Source organism: Echiichthys vipera, assembly GCF_963691815.1.
Source record: "Echiichthys vipera genome assembly, chromosome: 17".
Lineage (NCBI taxonomy): Eukaryota > Metazoa > Chordata > Actinopteri > Perciformes > Trachinidae > Echiichthys > Echiichthys vipera.
This window is the reverse complement of record NC_139842.1, coordinates 8,824,569-8,846,392: the sequence shown is the minus strand read 5'-3', so window position 1 is coordinate 8,846,392 and position 21,824 is coordinate 8,824,569. Positions and strand designations below refer to the sequence as shown.

The 21,824-nt window shown below is 39.7% G+C and overlaps 1 protein-coding gene across 2 annotated transcripts; it reads right to left on the bottom strand.

Moving 5' to 3' along the window:
- Positions 1 to 3,213: 3,213 nt before the first annotated feature.
- On the bottom strand, positions 3,214 to 16,546 carry sec14l1 (SEC14-like lipid binding 1). Of its 2 annotated transcripts, none has more exons than XR_014593595.1 (16): positions 16,405 to 16,546; positions 15,960 to 16,048; positions 12,804 to 12,953; positions 12,106 to 12,237; positions 11,475 to 11,603; positions 11,123 to 11,336; positions 9,900 to 10,009; positions 9,476 to 9,665; positions 8,830 to 8,918; positions 8,219 to 8,289; positions 7,934 to 8,105; positions 6,660 to 6,794; positions 6,317 to 6,451; positions 5,876 to 6,127; positions 5,047 to 5,244; positions 3,214 to 3,817 (listed from the first exon to the last, which is right to left on the bottom strand). XR_014593595.1 is itself a non-coding variant. In XM_083931967.1 (16 exons), exons 2-16 carry the CDS (start codon positions 16,020 to 16,022, stop codon positions 3,712 to 3,714), a joined length of 2,127 nt encoding a protein of 708 aa, XP_083788093.1. In that variant the 5' UTR covers positions 16,023 to 16,048; positions 16,405 to 16,546; the 3' UTR covers positions 3,214 to 3,711. The 2 variants fall into 2 exon arrangements, 1 of the variants encoding a protein (XP_083788093.1); XM_083931967.1 differs by having other exon boundaries at positions 5,047 to 5,225.
- Between the last annotated feature and the right edge of the window lie 5,278 nt (positions 16,547 to 21,824).

The following is a 21,824-nucleotide window of genomic DNA, read 5'->3' as shown; positions in this document are numbered from 1 at the left end:
GTTTAGATAAGATAAATAACACCCCGCGGCTCTAATTTGACAGCACGTACCACTGTTTCGAAGAGGTTTCCACTTTCCTAAAAGACTTCTATCCAACTTAAATACAAAAAAGAATCCGTTGCCTTTCTCCTCTTTTGATTTTACGCCATTTGGTAATTAATGACCTAAGAAACTTTTTTTTTCACTTTTCCAGTTACTTGTCTTGCTGTTGATATCACTACGCCAAAACTTTACATATTTTTTTCAAGGTTATAGTCTACCTTTCAATTCAATTATTTTATATTTATTGAATTACTTTGTATTTATCGGTTTATTTTTTACTTACTTTCATTGTGTATTTAAGTACTATTTCTCCTAAATGTATTTATGTTATGTCATCATAATGTCATACTGTACATTACATTACATTACATTGGTTCATTGAAAGGAAAAATGACTGCAATATACAGTATATAGTGTGATGCTGAACTGTTGTCACATGATGTTTGTGAGAATATGCAAATAAAGTTGTGGAAAAAAACTTTACCCTTATTAATCTTATCCATTCATTTAAAAACGTTTTATTTTTTATGTCTTATTTCAGACTGTCATCATCAAGTGGACAATGAACACTGCAAAATCTAATTTATTACTCTCACCTTTCAAAAACGTCACTTTAACTTTGGTATTGTGTCCAAGCAGCCATGGATAAATGTGAATTTCTAGTGTAACATTTCAGGAGGGCATGCTCATGATGACCTGCACAGTTCAGCGCACATTTAGGAATGGAAATGTCAACTGTAGAAGTCAGTGAGCCAAGAAAACACCAGAGAAATAAATGTTCGGAAACTGACGAAAACAGCATATAACTTAGGCAGAGCCGTGACCGTTCTTTGCAGATGAGGGCAGTTCTCATAAATTGGCTTAAATTGAAGCTAGATTGATGGTCTCTTTTCTTGTGGAGAAAATCAATGTTTGAAGGTTTGAGAGTTAGTATGAAACATCAGAGATAAATAGACTTGACTGTATCTATTTGTTTGTGGACATATTAATCAGGCCCAGTAGTACATCAAGTCAGAAAATGAATTTCACCCAGGCCAATATGAGATTAGTTAAATAGACAGCTCCACAACTCAGATGGAGGAGGCATTAAGCATTTACTGGTTTTCAGGTTGCACATATCACCACGGCAAAACAAGGCCTCATATCAAGCTGCATATTTGGACATGCAGACAATCCCGGACAAAGTTTCCCTTCCAGTGCGTCAAGCCTCCTAAAAATAATGCAGTGCACATTAATCCAGAGCTCTCATTTTCAATTAGTGGGAAGGTCAGGATTGTCAGAAGGAAGCAAATGGAACACAGGCTTAGGTTTTAATGAAGATCCCCACTGTATTGAGACACTACAACCTTGTGTCTGACAAGGTTTCCTGATTGTGTGATCAAATCAAATTAGGAAAAAGCCATTTCCATGCAGGATTTAACAGGCTGAGAGAATAGGTGTGAAGAGGTGGTTTGGTTTTGACCCATTGTGTTTTAGGTGCTATTATTCCACCTTGGCATCTGAAGAAAGGTAAGTTGTCATGGTGAAGAAATGCATTAGTTAATATTTTGCAAAGTACCTGTCTACCTTTTGCCGTTAATGAGATGTAAATAGAAAAAAAAAGAGGGAAAAAAAGCTCCCTGTTGATTAAACCCACGCGTGCCTCTGATTCATTACCATGTACATATTCCCAGTGAAGGCTGGGATTCTTATATCAGTAACAAGAAGTCTGAGACCATTTCAGCAGCACATTATCAATGCAGTCCTTCTCCTTTGCCTGCTGTGCTTACCAAAGAATTAAGAGATCTGTTCAGCATATTCAAAATATTAAATGGACTTACATATCACCATTCGAGCAAGCAGCTTATGAGTCAGATTTCAAAAAGGAGAGCATTTCCCTACAGTGTTGTAGTTGAGATTGAATCTTCAGGCCCCGTTTCTTCAGACACAAATTCTGCATAATCTTGTTGTTATGATATCTGTGATACACAGTGCAACCAAGGGATAACAGTGGTGATATTAGATTTCTTCATGAATGACAACGAATGTGTTTGGACAAGAGTGGAAATGTTGAAATGTCAAAACATTGTTCCTCTTTCATTACGGGGGGCTGATAACAAATCCTGACTTGCACACCATATCGGTGGATTGCTGTAACATTTTGCACATGCATTCATCGTCCTCTGAGTGTCCTTTTGCCTTTGGTGATCCCATGACTTTTCCTCTAGTGCCACCATGAGGTTCACATTTGTGGTTTTGCAGGGAATGTCTTGACCATCAGGATGGATTTTCATTAATGTTGGTACACACATTAATGTTCCCCTCAATTGTAATAAATTGTGTTTTGTGTTTTTGTTGAGAATGTGGGTTTTTAGACCAGTAATGGAAAAAACATAATGATCATAAAACCAAACATCATCTTAATGCTTCGTGGCTGTAGGCCAACTACCATCCTGCTTCACAAGGTTGTCAGGACAACCATACAGGTGGATTCATTGTAAGGTGCTGCATTATTATAGGAGTATTTGATCCCAAACTTTGTTGTTACTTACTCCTGTGACTGCCAGTGAAATAATTCAGCCTTAAATTACATAACATCCCGGGGAAAAAGTCACCACACTTCCTCTTTCTAACAATCCTGACACACCAGCAGGACATCATCCCCCTTCAATCAGTCCCTCAGAAAATGTGTTTTGGAATATACTGCGACATGACAAGAGTTGGCAAATCATGAACAAAAAAACAACACAGGGAAATTCAATTAAGTTTTAGCTGAATGCATCTGATAAGTTTATGGAAATTAAAGTTTTATGTAAATCAGTTGTCTGCCTGGCCCAGTGCCAGATCATGTGGGGCTGAACTATACTGCATTCAAATTAGCAGCCCCAGAAAACTCAACAGCTATGCCTAACAGGCCCAAAACAACATTGCACGAAGTCTAGAGAGAGCACTGCATATTTTAAGAGATTTCACATTATCTGCTTGCTCTGAACAACTCACCTATTCCTGTAAAAATGATTTATAACGCATCTAATCACTCAACATTACTCCACTGCAGTTCTGCTACTACAGTCATTGTTGTTCTAAAATTCTAGAAAAGACACACAAAAAGAAGTGTCCATCAATATTAATGCTTGTGATAAATTCTTTATTTAAAAAAATTCATCTAACAATTTCATAGAAGACCAGGCAAAGTGCAGAGTATACTGCAGATCTGAGAGTGGTTAAGTCACAGAGTACACTGACATCTTGTGGACAATAAAAGCAACTTCCGGGACAGAAGCTGTGCGCATTGTACTTTTCAATCTCTCTCCCTCCCTCGTTTTGCGTTTATCGATTCAGCAGATGCACAGCAGATGTTAAGGCACACACAGTGTAACTACAAGTCAGATATTCCACATTTACACTGTGCATTGAATTTGTTATAATGTACACTACTATTATTCCAACAAAAAATAACAAGTCAGTCATCATGTGGATCGTAAACTTTAAATACATAATTCCTTGGTTACAGAGACCAATGAAACTTTACTGATACTACTAAAATATAAATAAAACCATTTATTTATTTATTTATAAACATTTATTGTGAGTATATTGGCTCCCTCTGTTTGAGGCATAAGGCACAGTCGGAGTAAAATGTCAGGAGGTTTAAGGTGACTGCGGTCTTTGACGCCTGGCGAGTAGATGCTACCTTGAGACGGTGGAGCTGGCTTGTGATTGGCTAGAGGAAGTAGTGGCAGCACTGAGCTGGGAGAAACCACTATGACTGGACTCCAGGCTGGTCATGGATCCCCTTGAAAAATACAGAGGAATGTTAATTGTACCCAAAATGACTGTAAAAACAAACAGGTAACATATGTGTACACTGGAGATCAAAATTAGAGGACAAATTATTAAAACTTGATTCATTCTGAAATGTTATTTTTTTATTATTCATTATTTGAAAGAATATCCGCTGTGGCTATTCCACTGCTGCACTACCGTGTTTTTTTTACGAACCAAGGAACTTCAACAAAAACCTTTATTTTGTGAAAAAACGGTAAGCAAATTAGAAAACAGTAACCACTGTGTCGGAAGAGAAGATATAAACAATGTTTTCTTAGGGCTATAGGATTCAAAAATGAATAGGAAGTTTAGAGGTCCATTCTTCTTGCAGTCTCTTCCACAGTTGTCGCCAGGGATTTTTTTAGAGATTCTCAATGGGGTTTATACCTGGACTCTGACACGTCCACCTCCAAATTTGACTGACTTCTTTGGACACTTTGGTTTCAGTCTTTCACCAGTCCGACGCTGAACATAATGTTTCCCATCAGACCCAAACAAATTGAAGCATCATCGTGTCATTGTTTGGGGGATGTTTTCTGCAGCAGGAGATGGGCCTCTTGTACAGCTACATGGCAGGGTGAATGAAAATGCTTATGTGAACCTCCTTCGGCAACATGCAATACCTTCACTCCAACTGTCTCCCAATCAGCTGCAATTTTCATGCAAGACAATGCTCCCTGTCACACTGCAAAATGGATAACGCACTTCCTTGAAGCAAAGAATATTGAAACAATAAAATGACCAGCCCAGAGTCCAGATCTAAACCCATAGAGAATCTCTGGAAAATCCTTGGCGACAAAGTAATGGCTAAGAAACCCACTACAGGTACTCAACTGTGAATGAGACGGCAAGAAGAATGGACCAAGATCAAACCAGAGCAGTGTGAGAAACTAGTGATGTCTTGCTGATATTCTATCAAATTCTGACCAATAAAAATAACAGTATTTCAGAATAACTCAAGTATCAATAATTTGTTCTTTAATTTTGATCCCCATTGCATATAACAGCTGTAAGAAGAACATATCTGACAAACTGTCAGACACAAGGAAACATCATTTCCAGAAACATCTCTACACTGACTTCTAATAAACCCACACTTGAGTGATGCAGCCTGTGTGAAAGAGAGCTTCAATATAATACAAAGAAAACAGGACACGACTAAAGAGAAAACTAGATTAGTGGAATAAATAAACTGACCTGAAGTCTTTGGAGGCCAGCACCTCGGTGTAGTACATGATCTTACACTTGTGGGAGGAGACCTGCAGTGAGGCTAGCACATCATCTACACGAGGCAGGCTGGAGGTGGAGCAGGCTGGGGAGCTGTGGAAACGCCACTGGAGGATGTAGAAGCCGGGCCAACGTGTTACGTGGGAGCCCAGTTTGAACAGAGGAAAGCTGCAGGATCAATTTGAGACTGCAGTGATGTAGAATTAAATTTTATTTGATAGAACAGACAAAGCAAAAAAGGGATAAAAGAAATTTGCTGAAACTTCTGTTAAAAGCAAATAGAATTTCTGCATTGCAGTTGTATGCCTCCACTAATCAGTAAAGTTGCAGTTTACATCTAAACTGTTCAGACTTAATATACATTTTAATTGATATACTATGTAGTGAAGATTTGAAGAAATTTAATAAAAGGTATTTAGTATATATTTTGTTGTCAACGGTGGCTAACCTGGTGAGAGTTCCCCCATCCTGTTTAATATATATCTATGTAGTTTTTCCGATTTGTAACCGGAATGTGGTCAACTTGGGTGTGACGTCAGTTACGACTTCAACTTCCGAAGTAAATGGAAACATAATCAGTTAATCCTGCAGTCGAAGTCAATGTTTGTGCCAATTTAAAGAAATCCCATCCAGGGGTTTCTGAGATATTGGGTTCACAAGAATGGGATGGATGGACAGCAGGACACAAGGACAAGAGGGACAGAACAACCCGATAACATAAAGCCTCCGGCAATAGCTGTCGCCGTCACGGACGCGTAAAAAGAGATAGTGCAGATGGATGGAGAATAACGTCTCTGACCTGTACACTCTCTCCCTCCCTGCAGGTGAGGGCTTTCTCCACCATGCTGTAGTCCTGGCCCAGCACCCAGCTCCTGTCTATCAGCTGGGCATTAACGGCCCCTGGAGACGTGATGCCATGGGCCCCGAGAGTGTCTTTCTTAGGGGGCTGCGGGGCCCTCTTGGAATGGTAGATGTTGAAGATCACATCTCCTTTAGAGACGTCAAAGTCCCAGGTGATGACAGCAGAGGCCTCAGTGATCTCGATCAGCATCTGCAGGAGGATGTAAGGAGATTACAAACACAGAATGCCAGACAGCAGGCCATTAATCACGTTTCTTTTCTGCTGCAATGTAGATTTCTTCCAGCAGGTGGCACCCTAGTCCACAGAATATACAGCAATCCATACCCTCGAGAGCTCATCTTAATGCACTATTATCATTAGCCGAGGGGGAAGCCGTACCTCATATGGGGCTCCTTTGAAGATACTGGCACTCTTGTAGATGGAGTCAGTCAGAAGGCGGTTCTCCTCACTCTCCAGCTCTTCTGCGGTCCTGTACAGAGATTTGGGGACCATACCGCCATCAGGGATGTCACACTGGGGGAAAAAAATAGATATCAAGCTCAACCAATGCCAACAATTGACATCAATATAATTTTCCATGTGTAAATGTCTCTGCTTGTTTGCAAATAGGAGTTGTATGGGAAGCGTAATGACTATTGCACACTAAAGAAGCCACGACCGAAATGTCAAATCAGAATAAATAGGCCTGGTACACATTACTATTATATAATACACATCTCACCATGCTGTCCCCTCCCAGGAAGTCGGGGATGATTTCTCTGTCAATATATTCCACCAAACCCCCTGGATCCTGGTAGTCGTTCCCAGCATAAACAAGGAACTTTTTCCGGGTATTCTCATCTATCAGGGGGCTGACCTGGAAACAAGACACCAAGAGACTTCAGAGGACACGACACAACACGTTCACGTTACGAACTGTAAAGCCCAGTTCAGACCAAAGATTAGCAACACAAGGCAACTGTTATCGAACGTCGCAGGTAAAAGTTGCAGCGGTGTGAACTGGCCCGTCTCGTTGCGAATCTAGCCGGCTGATGTCACCGCCAGCGATTCAATTTGTCAAATCGCCAGCGGCTGGTTTATAACGTAACACACGTCACCTGTTGCAACAGCCAATCAAGTCTTAGCAGAGTCTGCTGGTCAAGTCACTAACAAATTGTCAGCTGGTTGAAAGGCCGTTATGAACGGAGGCTCAACGAGCGTGTGTGAGAGAGAGACAGAGAGAGAGAAAAAGAGGCAGAGAGAGAGAGGAGCGCCGTAATCCAGAACAAAGCATGGAATCAGGGAAATAAAACGCTATTTTCTCTGTTTTATCTCTGTATAAATGCAGCTGTAGTGAGTATCTCACTATCTCTGTCCTCATTTTTATTTTACAAAGCTACAAATTATATCCAACTACAAAAAAAGCCTGAAATGTCAGAGGTCAGAACGGAAGGACAGAGAGGCGTTGCTATGGAGATGATACACCGTCCTGTCTCGTCGCATTGGTCTGAACGGGCAGGTTTTAGAACGTTGCAGACCTGCACGTTGCAAGCATTTGTAATTTCACTTTATATTGATGTTGTCAACATAATAGGTCATAGTAGGCTACATAACCATTTATTAATTAGTCTGCTATTAGTCAATTAATACCTTTCACATCTCCAAGTAGCAATGTGTACAGCCCATACCATATAACCCCTAAACTGTATCCTGCGGTTATTACTTCTATTGTTGTTTTGATTTATTTACGTGTGATATTACTACTTATCTTGCTGAATGCTGACTACAAACTATACCACTGCATATTTCTGTTCTATAGCAATTATCAAATTTCCCCCATGAGGATGTGCATATTGCATGGTTGTAATTATCTTCTTTGTTTTTCATTAACTCATATTCACAGCAAGATGCAATCTCTGCATCAACAACTTCCTCCGTTCTTCCACAACCAGATTATGAAATTGAAACCACATAAACAGCTACATTTAAAATGTAAGCGCAGACATTTATTCTCACCAGGGTCCAGAGCACTGGAAAAACTCTGGGTGCCCTCAGTATGAGCAGGCGACCCAGAGTCTCAGGGTAGTTGGCCTCCACCACCTCGATGATTCTCAGCAGAGCTTTAACACCTGGTCTCCACAGGTGACGCATGTTAAGACCCTCCAGATCCACCAGGCAGGTCCAGCAGCTGAAGGACACATTAACATTTACATTACATGTGTATATATGCGAACATGTGTACAGTGTACCTGATTAGCTGTGAGACACTTGCAGAAGATAGATGGATTCCTATTTAGGCACCTTATAGGTCGACCGAATACTCTGGTGTTTTCTTCACAACGCCTCAATCCCTCCTCGTTGATGGACAGGACCTGGATCACATTCAAATTGTAGCATTAATGTAACATGTCACAATATTTGAAATTAAATGTATATGTATATGTTGAGGCTTAAAGGGAAACCACATACATTCAGAATTCCAACATGTTATTTCCAAGAGCTAGGAAAGTTCAATCAACATTTGTGAGCATGAGCTACTCTCTCTCAGAGGCAGAAACCACAAAAGTGAGTCTCCAACTTGTGATGTCATCAAGTATAAAGTGTGGAACTGCTCCATAGACAATCAATGGGACACTGATTTTGTTTGTGTTGTTGGTTTCTTTTTTTTTATTATACCCAAATACTCTTTATTCTATTGTAGGTTTTTCAGTTCTGAAACAGAAAATGTCCCCGTATACAGAATTCCCTTGTGCTCTCAAGTGTCATATAAATTTCCCCAATCATTTTCTACAGAGCAGCTCCACACTTTATGGCATCAGAAATGTGTGATATAGAGTTGTTAATATTTTGGGACTCTCTTAGAGCATAGGAATAACATGTATGAACTTTGAATATAGATGTATTCATGTTACCTGTCTCAGCAGCACTTCCTCTCCCAAGGCTCGCACTAAACCCTTGGTGTCCATTTGCCCCAGACGCAAGATATACAGAGGACGGCCGTCTACACACACACAGAGACACACACACACACACACACACACACACAGGCACACACACACAGGCACGCACACGCACACAAACACACACACGCGTACACACACACACACACACCATTAGGCCGGATGAGCAGATCATTTTGTGGTGATGATGACTTTACAATACTTAGGACACCGCTGTTGTCTATGTAAATCTGGTATTTACAGATATGAATTATTATAATTGAATGTCAACAACACAGCAGCACTTCTGTGTTCAAGTCCTACCTCTAACCTGGTGGAACAGCTGAGCTGTTAAAAGCAATGACTCATTTTCAAACATGGGAGCTACGACAGATGGTGCTCAGACATTAAAGTCAATAATTAACAGGCCATTTCAACTCATGAGGACTTTTTAAATACAGAAGACTAAAAACATCTGCGTCTTTATCTTTACGTTTACTGATTAGGGCCCACTTTCACTCCAAATCACAGAACAACAACAGTGAGCAGTGAACTATAGTGAATTTGAGATGAAGTTCAGATAAAACTGGCAGGTAGCCTAGTATTATTCACACAGTACCTCTGTCGTGGTGGTGCCAGCCTCCGGTGAAATAGTCCTGAAGCAGTTGTGGACACTCCCATGTGTCTAACAGGAAATCCACCTGATGTTGCTTCCTCCAGGTAAGCGACTGGCACAAGAGCTCTCTTGCCTTGTCCAGGCTGAAATCTCTGGCCCTCAGGAAGCGCAGCACATGCTGATCCTTTGGAATCTGTATAACAACAAGCAGGGGTCAAAACAAAGTTACTAAAAAATCAAAACAAAGACAATTCTTAACCTTTCCGCCAACGCTTGGTATTTTCTCTTTGTAATCAACAGTAAATGCTAGTGTGGCAGCAAGAGCTGAGCAGCTTCTATTGTGCGAGTGTCTGGGAATAAACGTGTGCTTTACATAATTGTTCAAACTGCTCTGTAGTCAAACAATCTGTGTTTGTGTTTATGTGACCTTGCCCTTGTGGGTTTCCTGGAGCCACTGGCGCAGTCGGATAAGACAGCTCTCCTGCAGAGGCGTTAAATCGCCTAGGTAACGTCTGATGTAGTCAGCATCCAACTTGTCTGCAGGTCAAAACACACGTAGAGTGTAAAGTTAGCACATATTGCATACAGAAGATCTGAGATCAGGTTGCTGCTGTGATTTTTTGTTTCAACACCTGACACTATTGATCACTTTGAGAAATAGAGGGTTTGTGGTGTGAGATTAAAAGCTTGGGGACAATAACAGTTAGTTAGTTAGTTAGTTAGTGGGTTTCATTAATTGTCCACAATGTGGAAATTCGCAGGACGGCAACAACAACAACAACACGTACACACAAACATTGTAAAACATTGAAAATAGCAGGAAAGCAGTGGCAGTTGCATTAAAAATGCATCAACAGGACATGGTGTTCAGTGCTCCAATGGCATTACGGATGAAGCAATTTAAAAAAAAAATTACGATTTGCCCTTGGGTGGATGAGCGGGATTGTTTGCTATATTGACAGTTTTTTTCCTACTACTTCCTAGTACATACAACTTAATTGTTTGTCTGATCCCTATGATTTCTGAGGCTAGGTTTACTATTCTCTGCAGATAGATTTCAATGTATTTTTTAATTTTAAAGCAGGTCGAGTTGCTATATAAATTCTGTGAAATTATCAAAATGCCAGGACTTCTGTATGGTTGTGAGGTCACAAATATACTATTTCTAGTGCTGCCACAGTGTCGTTACAGGCATTCGCCGACTGCGACAGGCGCTTATAACTGAGTGTTTCAGACAGAGGGTGAAAAATAATGTGCTGTGTGTTTACATGCTTTGAACAAAATACAAGTGTGAACCTGAAAATTAGCTCTATATGTCCCCTTTAAAGTTATTTCACCCTCTGTTGGGTTGTTAGTTGGCTGCTACTCCGTATTTGGTAAATGGTCTTGTACTTATATAGACATATATACCACCCTTTTACACAGACATCCATACTGATGGCAGAGGCTACCTGCCCATCAACTAATCTAATCTAATCATTCAAACCACATTCACACACCCATTTGGGGATCAGTGTCTTGCCCAAGGACACTTCGACATGCAGACCGGAGGAGCCAGGGATCGAACCACCAATCTCTAGAATGGAGTTCGACCCACACTACATCTGAGCCACTGCCGGACTTAATCATGACTAGTGAGTAAACACTGACCATCGGGAGAGCCAGCCACTAGCTCTGTGGGACAGGCCGAGTCTTTACTGTCCAGTCCAGTCTTGGCAATGTTCACTGGGATGGCTCTGACACTGGAGTGGGGCAGCAGCTGCGGCCTGGCAGTGCCAGAGACAACAGGGGGGGTCCAGCGAGGTATGTAAGTCACTCCTTCTTCCTCCAGCTCTCTGAGGTAGTACTCAATCATTTCTTTACCCTAGAACGTTGAAGGGAGACCGACCTCATCAGATCACAGAACACAAATACTTTGGGCCAATACAATTTTAATTTTCAACTATTTTAGGGAGATTTCCACAAAAAAAAAAGTTAAAAGTTGATTTTGATGACGACAAACCTTTTTAATGCTGCTAGCATACTGTTTCATAGCTATCTTCTCTGCCGTGCTCTCAAAGCCAAAAAAGGACTTAATATCCAGACTAGCGGTCTGTTCGAAACACGTCCAGTCCTCATTCTCTGGATGAACCTGGGGAAGAGGATCAAAACGTGAATGCGACAGACACTGAAAACTTCAACTCGGTATTTCACTTATACGTCACAACAAATCAGCGATACGATACCAAATAATGAATCAAAAGATATATGTCACAGATGAAGTGATTTTACGTACTGAAGTAATTACATGTAGCAGAAATGATATTGCTGGGGTGAGTTATGTTGTGGAAACGTAAGGGAACGTTTTAGCAGAGTAGGTCTTATCGGAGTGAGTCACACTACGTCGACTTTAAAGACTTCCGCTGTTGACACAAGTGTTGAGCTTATTTGGCACACTATAAGATGATAATTTAGTTTTATAATACAAGGGCTGAATATAAAAAAACAAAACAGATCTTTAGTGATATGCACATTTAGCAGCGTGACTGTGTCTATGACTGTGACTTCTTTTTTGCACTAGGCATCGTAAAAGTGTTGCATAAAAACAATAAAAAACGAATACAACAACAAAGAAATAAAACTTGGATGCTCACTGTGTAGTTGCAGCACTCACTGACAATGACCCTGTTGGAAAAGGTCTCGTTGTGGACCTCAATGCGGAGCGTCCTGTCTCTGCGATTCAGAGTGTTCTTTTGGACAAAGTACAGGTAGTCTACCCCGGCAATCTGCATGCAAAAAAAAAAAAAATCTAATGGTTTACACAAAAATATTTCTTATCAAGTCGATCAAAACAACGTTTCAAATTCATGCAAACTTATGCTGCCACAAAATACCACCTTTTAAAGTCCCATATGATGCTCATTTTCAATTTCATACATGTATTTGGGGATTTTACTAGAACATATTTACATGCTTTAATGTTATTTTTCCCAGACCGTCTCTCTGAATACATTATATATATATTATATATTCACTCAATGTGTAATATTTATAGTTGTGACATCACAACCGTACATAGGTCCTGACAGCTCGTATTCAGAAACTGTGTCTTTTTAAAACGAGCTGTGAGTATTTCTCTGTGGATCGAGCGTTTTGATACTGTCACATTATTTATATAGCACCTCCACCTGCTTTAATGTCTTAACTTTTTACTATATGGGACCTTTAAAGTTGCCACTCTTGAACACATTCTTGATAAACAGTCCTAGATTTGTTCCTCAAAACAATTGATCTGATTAAATTAACCGTTATGATCATTTCATGGCCTTTCATGCTCTGTAAAAGGCTGTACCCGTTTAAGAAGCCGTGGAGCCTCAATGTCGATCACACAGCGCCGCTCTGTTACCACCGTGGATCCATCTTTGCTTTGGGTCTCGCTGACGATCATACTGTCCACAAACACTGGGATCAGGTGGGACTTTGGGAACCTCCTCACATAGGCCTGAGAGGGGGGAAAGCAATCACATGACATGAATGGAAATGTATATTGCATAATCCCTCATCTTGATGTTACATTGTTCTTGTACTTTTCTTTTTTTGAACAGCACTGGTGTGCCTGGCTCTGTACATTCTGTTCCCAGTGAGAGATTTTTGCTTTTGTCCTGCCCTCTATGAGGTAGCTCTCGGATTGCAAGAAGGCCACTTGTATTCACCAGAAGAGTAAACTAGACTGTTACTGACTCAAAAGTACAGCATGTGATTTACAGCTCATCATTACTGTGTCTTGTTAGGACACATTTAATAGTTAGTGGCTTAACAGTTTATATGCATACAAACTGCTGCGGTGGCAGCTTTAACAAGCAGGGATTTGCATTTTACTGTCTGTAGCGCACTGCACGGCCATCTGTCCGAGCCAAAGTCACCAGGGTTCACCTGTCAATATTGATTGAGTCACTGAGTGGCTGTTCCAGGATTAGCAAACATATCCTTAGTCTATTTAACTAGAAGAAGGTGGGGTTTTTTTTCGCTGGTAAAATATTGACAAGTAACCAAGGGCAGGGAAGGAACTCAACCTTCACGCAGTATAGATAGCTATTTAGTAACAATAAATGAGTTCATCATAGAGTAAAAAAACTACTGCCACCACTCGAGGCACTCTGAACCCCAGATATGTCAACAACTGACACCTTGAACTAGTACATACTGTAATTCAGCCCAAGTTTAAAGAGCCCAGCTGACTATTCTATAAAAAAGACAGAGCTTTATATTGTTCGCTCTTCAAATTCACAGAAGTGCTGGTATTTCAGCCACCCAGCAAATGAATGGGAAAAATTGCCTTGGGCAATGAGTGGTGTTAAGTCACAATATGTTTCACCGATTGCAGACCATATGAAATCTTTGTCCTCCATAGTCCTCTCAGAGCTACGAGCATAAAACATAATGAAGCACAAAATGGAAGGATGAGCAGATGGGCCCTGAAGATGTTTGTAGATAAATGCAATTATAACCATGCACAGGTAACCTAGTATACATATTAAATAACAACTCCAGAAAAGTCATAAAGACGTGTCATGAAAGAGACGTCAATGGTGTTACTGGTTTAACATCCAGTACCATCAGCCAGGACACTGATTGTAAGCTGGAGTACTATGAGCCAGGAAACTAATGAGAGAGCCCAGAAATAAATGGAGGCAGAGGAGATGGCAGACTATTCACTGGATTCTCTCCATTAGGCTTCCAAGGCCTAGCTCTTTTCAGAGAAGCTCTTATTTACTCCTCACAAAAGGCCTATTTTCAGATCCTTTTCAATAACAGCAGTGAGGCACGATGCATTTTAGACCTGTGATTTTCTTTGAGAGTTGTTTCACTGGAAATGTGAAGGTGTCAACTTGGACTGCTTTGTGAAGGAGTGACAGTCTGCTGAGCAAAGTGTCACTGCAGCATCACAGTCTTTACCCCGCTCTGAGGATATTGCATAAGTCTTTGGTTTAATATATAACTGCAGAGAGTGAGAAACAAGAGCAAGAGCAGACTGCAAAAAGTAGGTGAAAATGGATTCATGAAAATGCATATTTATTTGACCTTTGTCCTACTGAATCTGCATGCAGAGTTCCTGTTCGTATATCAATTTAGATAATTCAGTAGTAGAGTGTAGGTGAATAGAGCAATACATCAGCAGACATTTCCCACTAGTTTATCATATGGCAAATACATTTATGGAAAAAGGGATCTCCATTGCTATGTACTGTAAGTGGATTTCCATGGTGTGACTGTTGAATGCTGCTGCAATTAATATTTTGACAGATACATTAATAAAGCTAGAAAAAGTATGCTAACGAACCCAGAAATTTAAGGTATGTTAAATTAATAGTGGCCTTTTCTTTTTTCTTTAAATGGTAGCAACCCATGGCTCAACATAAGGACTGCCTGATGCGGACTAGTTAATCTATCAACTTGCTCTTTTTCAGAATCAGAATCAGAAAACCTTTAATGTCCCGCAGACAGGGAAATTCTTTTGTCACAGCAGCAACAGAATATGACAAAATAAGATAAAAAATGGCAAAAATAAGCAATAAAGTTAAATTAAAAAAGGGAAGAAATAGAAATAGACATATGTACATATTCACATGATGAAGTGCAGTCGTTCTTGTTTTGTTTGTTTGTAAAAATGTGATATGGAGTGAATAAATATGATTAGTCCCCATATAACTGACAATGGAAGTATCTTAGGACTTAGGAGTGAGCCGTCCATCTCTCTCCCTCTCTGTTGAGAATTAACAATACACTTTGGTTTTGGATAAACACTAATAAATAAAACAATTTGTTTGCCGACCAGGCAAAAAAAAAAACCATTAACAATGAACCCCGCAATCATTCAAGGACTCCTAACCTCTCTAACCAAATGATAGAAACAACAGGACCATAAACTAGCTGAGTTGTAATGACATGTTATAATATGCATATCTTTACCAATACTTTTGCATAAATATTCAACATCTAGGCCAATTAAAGACCCACAACATTAAATGGTCAGCCAGTCGAAAGAAAAACTTTGAGAAAGAAATGCAAAGTTTTAGAAGCATACTTCTTCCCAGTATGTACCCTGGACGTTTAAGTATTTACCACAGTCTCAAGAGAAAGAGAGAGCATACAGTATATTCTGTTCACTCTCTCAACACAGCCTTCATTGCAGGGACTGTAGGTGTATATAAACAGATGGATGACCCAGGGAGGCAGACAGGGCTACAGACATTCTGTAGGGTTTCTGAAAGTGTCTGGTGCAACTCAAACGTGGAATACAATGGGAATAAACTTTATTCCATATGTTATGTTCGATATTTCAATTAACATCAGCGCAAAAGTAGAACTTGATGATTAAAGGGTGCAAGGGCCAAAGCCACACAACAGTAACAGATGCACCTTATTCTCCAGCTTCGTTATGTAAGCTCCTGCAAAGCAACGCAGTAATACGTTGTCTTATTTCAGTGAATATAAACTCACTACTCACCGCCATTATCAACTCAAATGGATGCTTGTAGACCCGAACAGGGGACTGGTACTGCTGCACCATGGTTCAAAGTGTTCTTCAGGGAGTTTCTGTAAGATAAACACAAAGACAAAAGAAGACACCGTCATGACACAGCGAAATACAAACAAAACAGGCATGATAGCAATTGGCACAGGTCAGTGATCCGTGTCGAGTTAAACGATTACATGCAACCAGCTGAGTAAAGAGTTAGAGACAATAGGGCTTTCACGTGACCCTCAGTTGATGTTAACTCATGAAATGAAGACTTTGTTTAAACCCGTAGAAGAAGAAATAAACTAGCACCACAGTTGGGTTTTATAACATTAACTTTGGTATAGAGGATAAAGCCGAGGGGAAGAACTATATGTACATAGTGTACTCTTTAGGGACGCACGGCCTGGGCGGCGAAAAACGACGAACTTACAGCAGTGTTGAATCCTGGCCGCTAAATGTGGGGCGCGTTATTTAGCTCCTTGGTTATTTGTGTATTATCCATACTGTCAGCTGACTCGGGGAAGTGTCGTATCCTGCATTGTGAACCCGAAAAAATGAAAACTATACACCGGTCCGTCCGTTAGTCTGTAGCACAGAAAGTTAGCCCCGCCTTTTCCACACAAACCGGAAGTCCGCGGAACAACGGTTTTTTTTTTTTTTACTTGGACGTCCCATTATGTTGAGCAAATGTATAAAGGTTTACTTAAGTACAATTTAAAAAATATTAGCAACCAGAACAGCACCATAACTCTATACAAATATTTTGTATATGATAAATGTATCCACCAACATTCATTTTCAAAGAGACTCATAGTGTCAGGCCACCTAGTAAAGACAAGTATTAAAGTTCTCGTGTGATCATAATTATATCAAAGGTTGAATATGTAGAATCTTTATTAAAAGCTATATATTTTTAAAATAATAATAAATTAATACACTGAATAAGTCTGAATTGATATTTTACTTTTTTTTTGACGGGTTCTGTTTACATTGTACCAGCCAATAGCGGGTTGTCTGTTGTTGGGTGCAGCTAATGTAGGCTGGCACTGGGGAAATGGAGTTCGCCAATCCTCATTCATTCATTCATCTTCAACCGTTTATACCGGGTCGCGGGGGGCTGGAGCCGATCCCAGCTGACATCGGGCGTGAGGCGGGGTACACCCTGGACAGGACGCCAGTCTATCGCACGGCACATAGAGACGAACAGAGACAGACAACCATTCACACCTACCGGCAATTTAGAGTCATCAATTAACCTAACACGTGCATGTCTTTGGACTGTGGGAGGAAACTGGAGAACCCGTAGAAAACCCACGCAGACACTGGGAGAACATCCTACAGCTGCTTATTTGTCCCAGCAGCTGAGTGACCGGGTCCGGCAAAAACCAGAGTCAATATAGGCCAAGCATTCACGCCATGGACTGAGATAAAGGAGTTCAAAACTCCAGTCTCCTGTAGGCTGCAGGGCAACGAACATGGCAACCCGACGGCTGGAATCATTTTTGGTTGTTGCGACTACGATCTTAAGACACTAGATGGCGGTGTTCTGCTCATTCTCCATATTCAACCTTTAATTACAACCATAGACTGTATAACTTGTATACAGTCTATGATTACGACACATGTTTTGTTGTACACTGACTGCAGGAGAACACTTAAGTAATAGATACATTTGACATAATCATTGTTACTCTAATACTTTGCCCAGTAGAGTCAATCATGGATGGATAAGGATTTAGATTCAAATAGTTTCAGCAAGGCTCAGTGGATGGAAATTAAAAAAAAAAAAACACTGCCCGCAGTGATTGAATCATGTAGCCTATAAGGTCTACTCAAGTAGCTAACTTAAGGTACTTAAGTACAATAATAAAAATAAGTAGCAACCAAAACAGCACAATAACTCTGCTATAACCTGCACCAAATTCCCTTTGATGGTTGGATCTAATATTTTGTGGAATAATTTTGAAAATATCCCGTATTATCCTCCGAACATCTGAGCTAAATAGACCAGCATAGCAAAAAAAAAAGCTTTTCTATTTTAAGTAGGAAAATTAATCTGGCAATTGGTGACCAAATAAGAATGGGTCCAAACTTTGGGAAAGACTGCTTTCGGAGTTATTGTTACCTTGCAACGTGTTGCTGATAATCTGTCCATAGAGGCTTCCTGTGATGGAAAGACTTCAAGCTCCAGGAATTTATGTTTGACTCATCAAAGCCAAATACATTTTTATAGCTTCAACCCAGCTGCTTGCCCAATTGGCACTGTACCTGGCATCTGTTCACCTTGCCAGTATAAGTGTCAGTATAATGACTTGTGTTTTGCTGTTTATTTTTCAAAAAATACACAGGTTTTTAAAATTTACATTCAATTCTTGGCCTGATAATGTAATCCTAATGCTCTGTATTATTGCTTTGTTGCCGTTTAGCTTTTTAAGGATTAATCCTGCAAATCTGCAATCCCACTGACCTGGAGTAACAGTTCTGTCCTTTACTTATACTGAACCGTGAAACCACATTGAAAGCATTGCAAAAGCCACTGGCATTTTATCCATGAGCACTGTCTGCTGGAGGTATTCACTAGAGGAGGATTCAAAGCTTCTGGATCTGGCAACCTATAAAAGGTACTGGAGTTCAGCAGGGGACATCCTGAGGGAGGGAAGTGGAGTTCAGATAAGCTCTCTATTTATTAGCCTCAGGCACAAAGAATAATGTGACCATGAAACAAGTTGCTCTCAGCAGTCTCCGCACAATTTGGGGAAAAGAATTATGCCACCTTTATTCAACTGCACAGCTATTTTCGACCTAGAAAATACATCAAAATAAAAAAATGCAAGATTTGGATGCAGTCAGTCTTTGCATTATCAGATATGGTAACAAACCGTATCACTGGTGAGTGAGTTTCTGACCTTTTGACCTTTTTAAAGTTTTGGCCTTCACAATTGAGCTGCTATTTGAATAGCGATGGTCAAACAAAAAAAGGAATGTAGTGTATATGAAGCCATAGATAAACTGTGCATCAACAGATCCTTTCATATAGACCTTTCTTAGTTGTTGGGAAAGTTAGGGTGTCATTTACATTTAATACTCATACTAATATACATAATAATTATAATCAAGGGCCACAAAGCGCATCCTTGACTCTGTTATGACAAGAGTGATTACTTGGAAATTCACATCCTGCCATATTCCACGGAGTCATCACAAACAAAGTGACTCAACGGCTCCTTTTGATTGAAATCACCACCTACATTCTAAGTTGTGTGCAGTTGTACTGCAGCAAAGTCAAATGTGAAACACTGAAGTTAACTGGTCGTCTCCTCTCTGCTCGACTCATCACTTCTCTGAGCTCCTCATCCATTTTTTGAATCCTCTTAGTGCTCTTGTCTAATTAACTCTAGTAATGACTGAAGCATATTGGATGTATTTCTCTCCAGACTTCACAATGACTCCACACATCTCAGAAACCTTTGGCAATAACTCTCATGGAGATTATGCAACATACAGCTTTTATTCAGGCATTGGTAATCCAGAGCATAAATAAACATCTTTTCATCATCTATCAATTAAAGAGTCTGTTAAATAATGTTGTGCATGACAAGCAATGACTCAAAGGACGATAACCTCCAATTAGTGATCATCGAAAGACAGATATCCACAAATATTAACTGAATTCAAGAAATGTTGTAGTTGTTTGTTTCCTATTTGAATGTAACTTAAACCCTGAATGAGTAAATGTGGTAATAATGAGGTTGCAGTTGTGGCTATCAGCTCATGCGATGACATTTTCAAATGGCTCCTGAAACTTTTCCATTTTCCTGCTCTGTTTGTCTTCAGAATGCACCTCAGGGAAGAAGTCAATTTGAATTAAAATGGAGACCACCTCGGAAAAAAAAAGTTTTGAGAAATTTTCAATCATTTTCAAATGAGAACAGAATGTATCCAGAGATAAGCACTGCAAATTAGATCAATTAAAATTCAATTAAAGTACCCCCTAACCCACTCCTACCCAACTTTCAACATCCTGAACAAATGAAGCGTACATGTGCCTGTGTGTGTGTGTGCGTGTGTGTGTGTGTGTGTGTGTGTGTGTGTGTGTGTGTGTGTGTGTGTGTGTGTGTGTGTGTGTGTGTGTGTGTGTGTGTGTGTGTGTTTGTGTGTGTGTGTGTGTGTGTGCTTGTCCATTTATTTTGAGAAGAGTACTGAAGGTATTCCAGGACAGATTCCAAGCAGGACTTGTCCCCCTGCAGGATGTAAAGCCTAATTAACTCAACACACATAACACGACTCAGAAAATAGATTGTGATTTAATTAAAATAAATATATCCACATAAATGTGACAAAACTAAAACAGCCTAATGGGATTACAAATTGTCGTGAGTTTGATTTGAATACATTAGTAAGCAGTTGTCATCCCCTGTTGCAATTCACAAATGTAAACTAGCAATTAAAATAAATCAGTGCATCAGCTATCAGTGCATTTACTACAATAGTACAGTCTTCTTCTAAAGATTGTATTTTTTTTTTTTACTCCACTCCATTTATTTGATACATTTGGTTACTTTGTAAGATTCAAGTTCATAATACAAAATATAATCAACTGTTTAATTGTGATGTATTATTATAGATTAAGCCACCCAGCAAGCCCCTCCTTTACCAGCTGCTACATTAAAGTGATGAACACATTAATGCATCAATAATTATGAGCCACTAATATAATTTATTACAAGGCTACGGCCTGTAGCAGTTCTGCTCTGCAGGACGGCGCTCATGAAATCAATATTTTGGTTCAAATTATTGATTGAGTTTAGTAAGTAGCCATGTAAAAAGTGAGATAATGCACGAGCCGTTCATTATTGCAAATGGAACCCCAACAGCGTGAGGTCCTGCATCACCATGAAGAACATTATCCCTTACATACATTATTCTGAAATGTGCTTTTCTGCTTCTTCTACGTCTTGTACCTATTTTGATGCAAATACTTTTATGCTTTTACTTTTGAATAAAGGGCTTTACTTAATTAAGAGTATTTCTACACTGTGGTTTTGCTACTTCCACTTAAGCAAAAGGTCCAAGTACTTCTTCCACCACTCATTAGATGTATATATAAATGTTAGCCATAATGAAAACACGGTTGAAACATCAAGCATGTAGTACGAATGCAAACTTACATCCGAAACAGTGTCAATTCAAATGTATGAAAAAAATATTATAAGAATATTCACTCTCATGTTAACTTCACCGCATAATCCATTCATAAGAACATATTTTGAACATGATAGGTGGTGTCGATGAAGGGGCTTGTGAAACAGGGTTGTGGGGAGGGCTGTAGAGAAAAAAGGCTCTGGTGTGTTGATCTGTTCCATCTGCTTATTATAGTAAAGGTAACTGAGGGAGGGAGAGGTACAGAGAATTTGAAAAAAATCAAATTCAACAGTTCATCCCATTGCTTGAGTGAGAGATTTGAAGTGCCATATCACACGCCTTCATTTTTTGGTGAAGTAAAGAGAAGATTCAACATGAAAAGCTAACAAATCCTTTATTGTGGATACATATTGCACAGTCACACAAAGTCTGCTTGCTATTTCAGGACACAATCTGTCAAGCAGTTGTGAAAAGTAAAAGTTTGTGAAACAACAGCAGGCACTTTTAACCTCAATTTCAATGAGCTGAGCCCAGACAGCTTTTTAACGAGATTTAATGAATGCAACACAATCAGAGTACTTTACTCTCTTTGTTTTCATGTTACTTTGGATTGCAGGCCTGTTAGATTGCAGCCTAATATTTACTGAAAAGATGTCATTAATCCTCCATGCAAATATCTACAAAGAGAAAAACATGCTTTTCATTTCC

What these genes read in the sequence shown, in the direction of transcription:
- sec14l1 (XM_083931967.1), bottom strand. Translation starts at nt 16,022, where the DNA reads ATGGTGCAGCAGTACCAGTCCCCTGTTCGGGTCTACAAGCATCCATTT. An exon ending in TCCTGGGAGGGGACAGCATG is followed by an intron (nt 6,452 to 6,659) that starts GTGAGATGTGTA and finishes TTTTTCCCCCAG; the next exon opens with TGTGACATCCCTGATGGCGG. An exon ending in GGGAGGGAGAGAGTGTACAG is followed by an intron (nt 5,226 to 5,875) that starts GTCAGAGACGTT and finishes CTGTTCAAACTG; the next exon opens with GGCTCCCACGTAACACGTTG.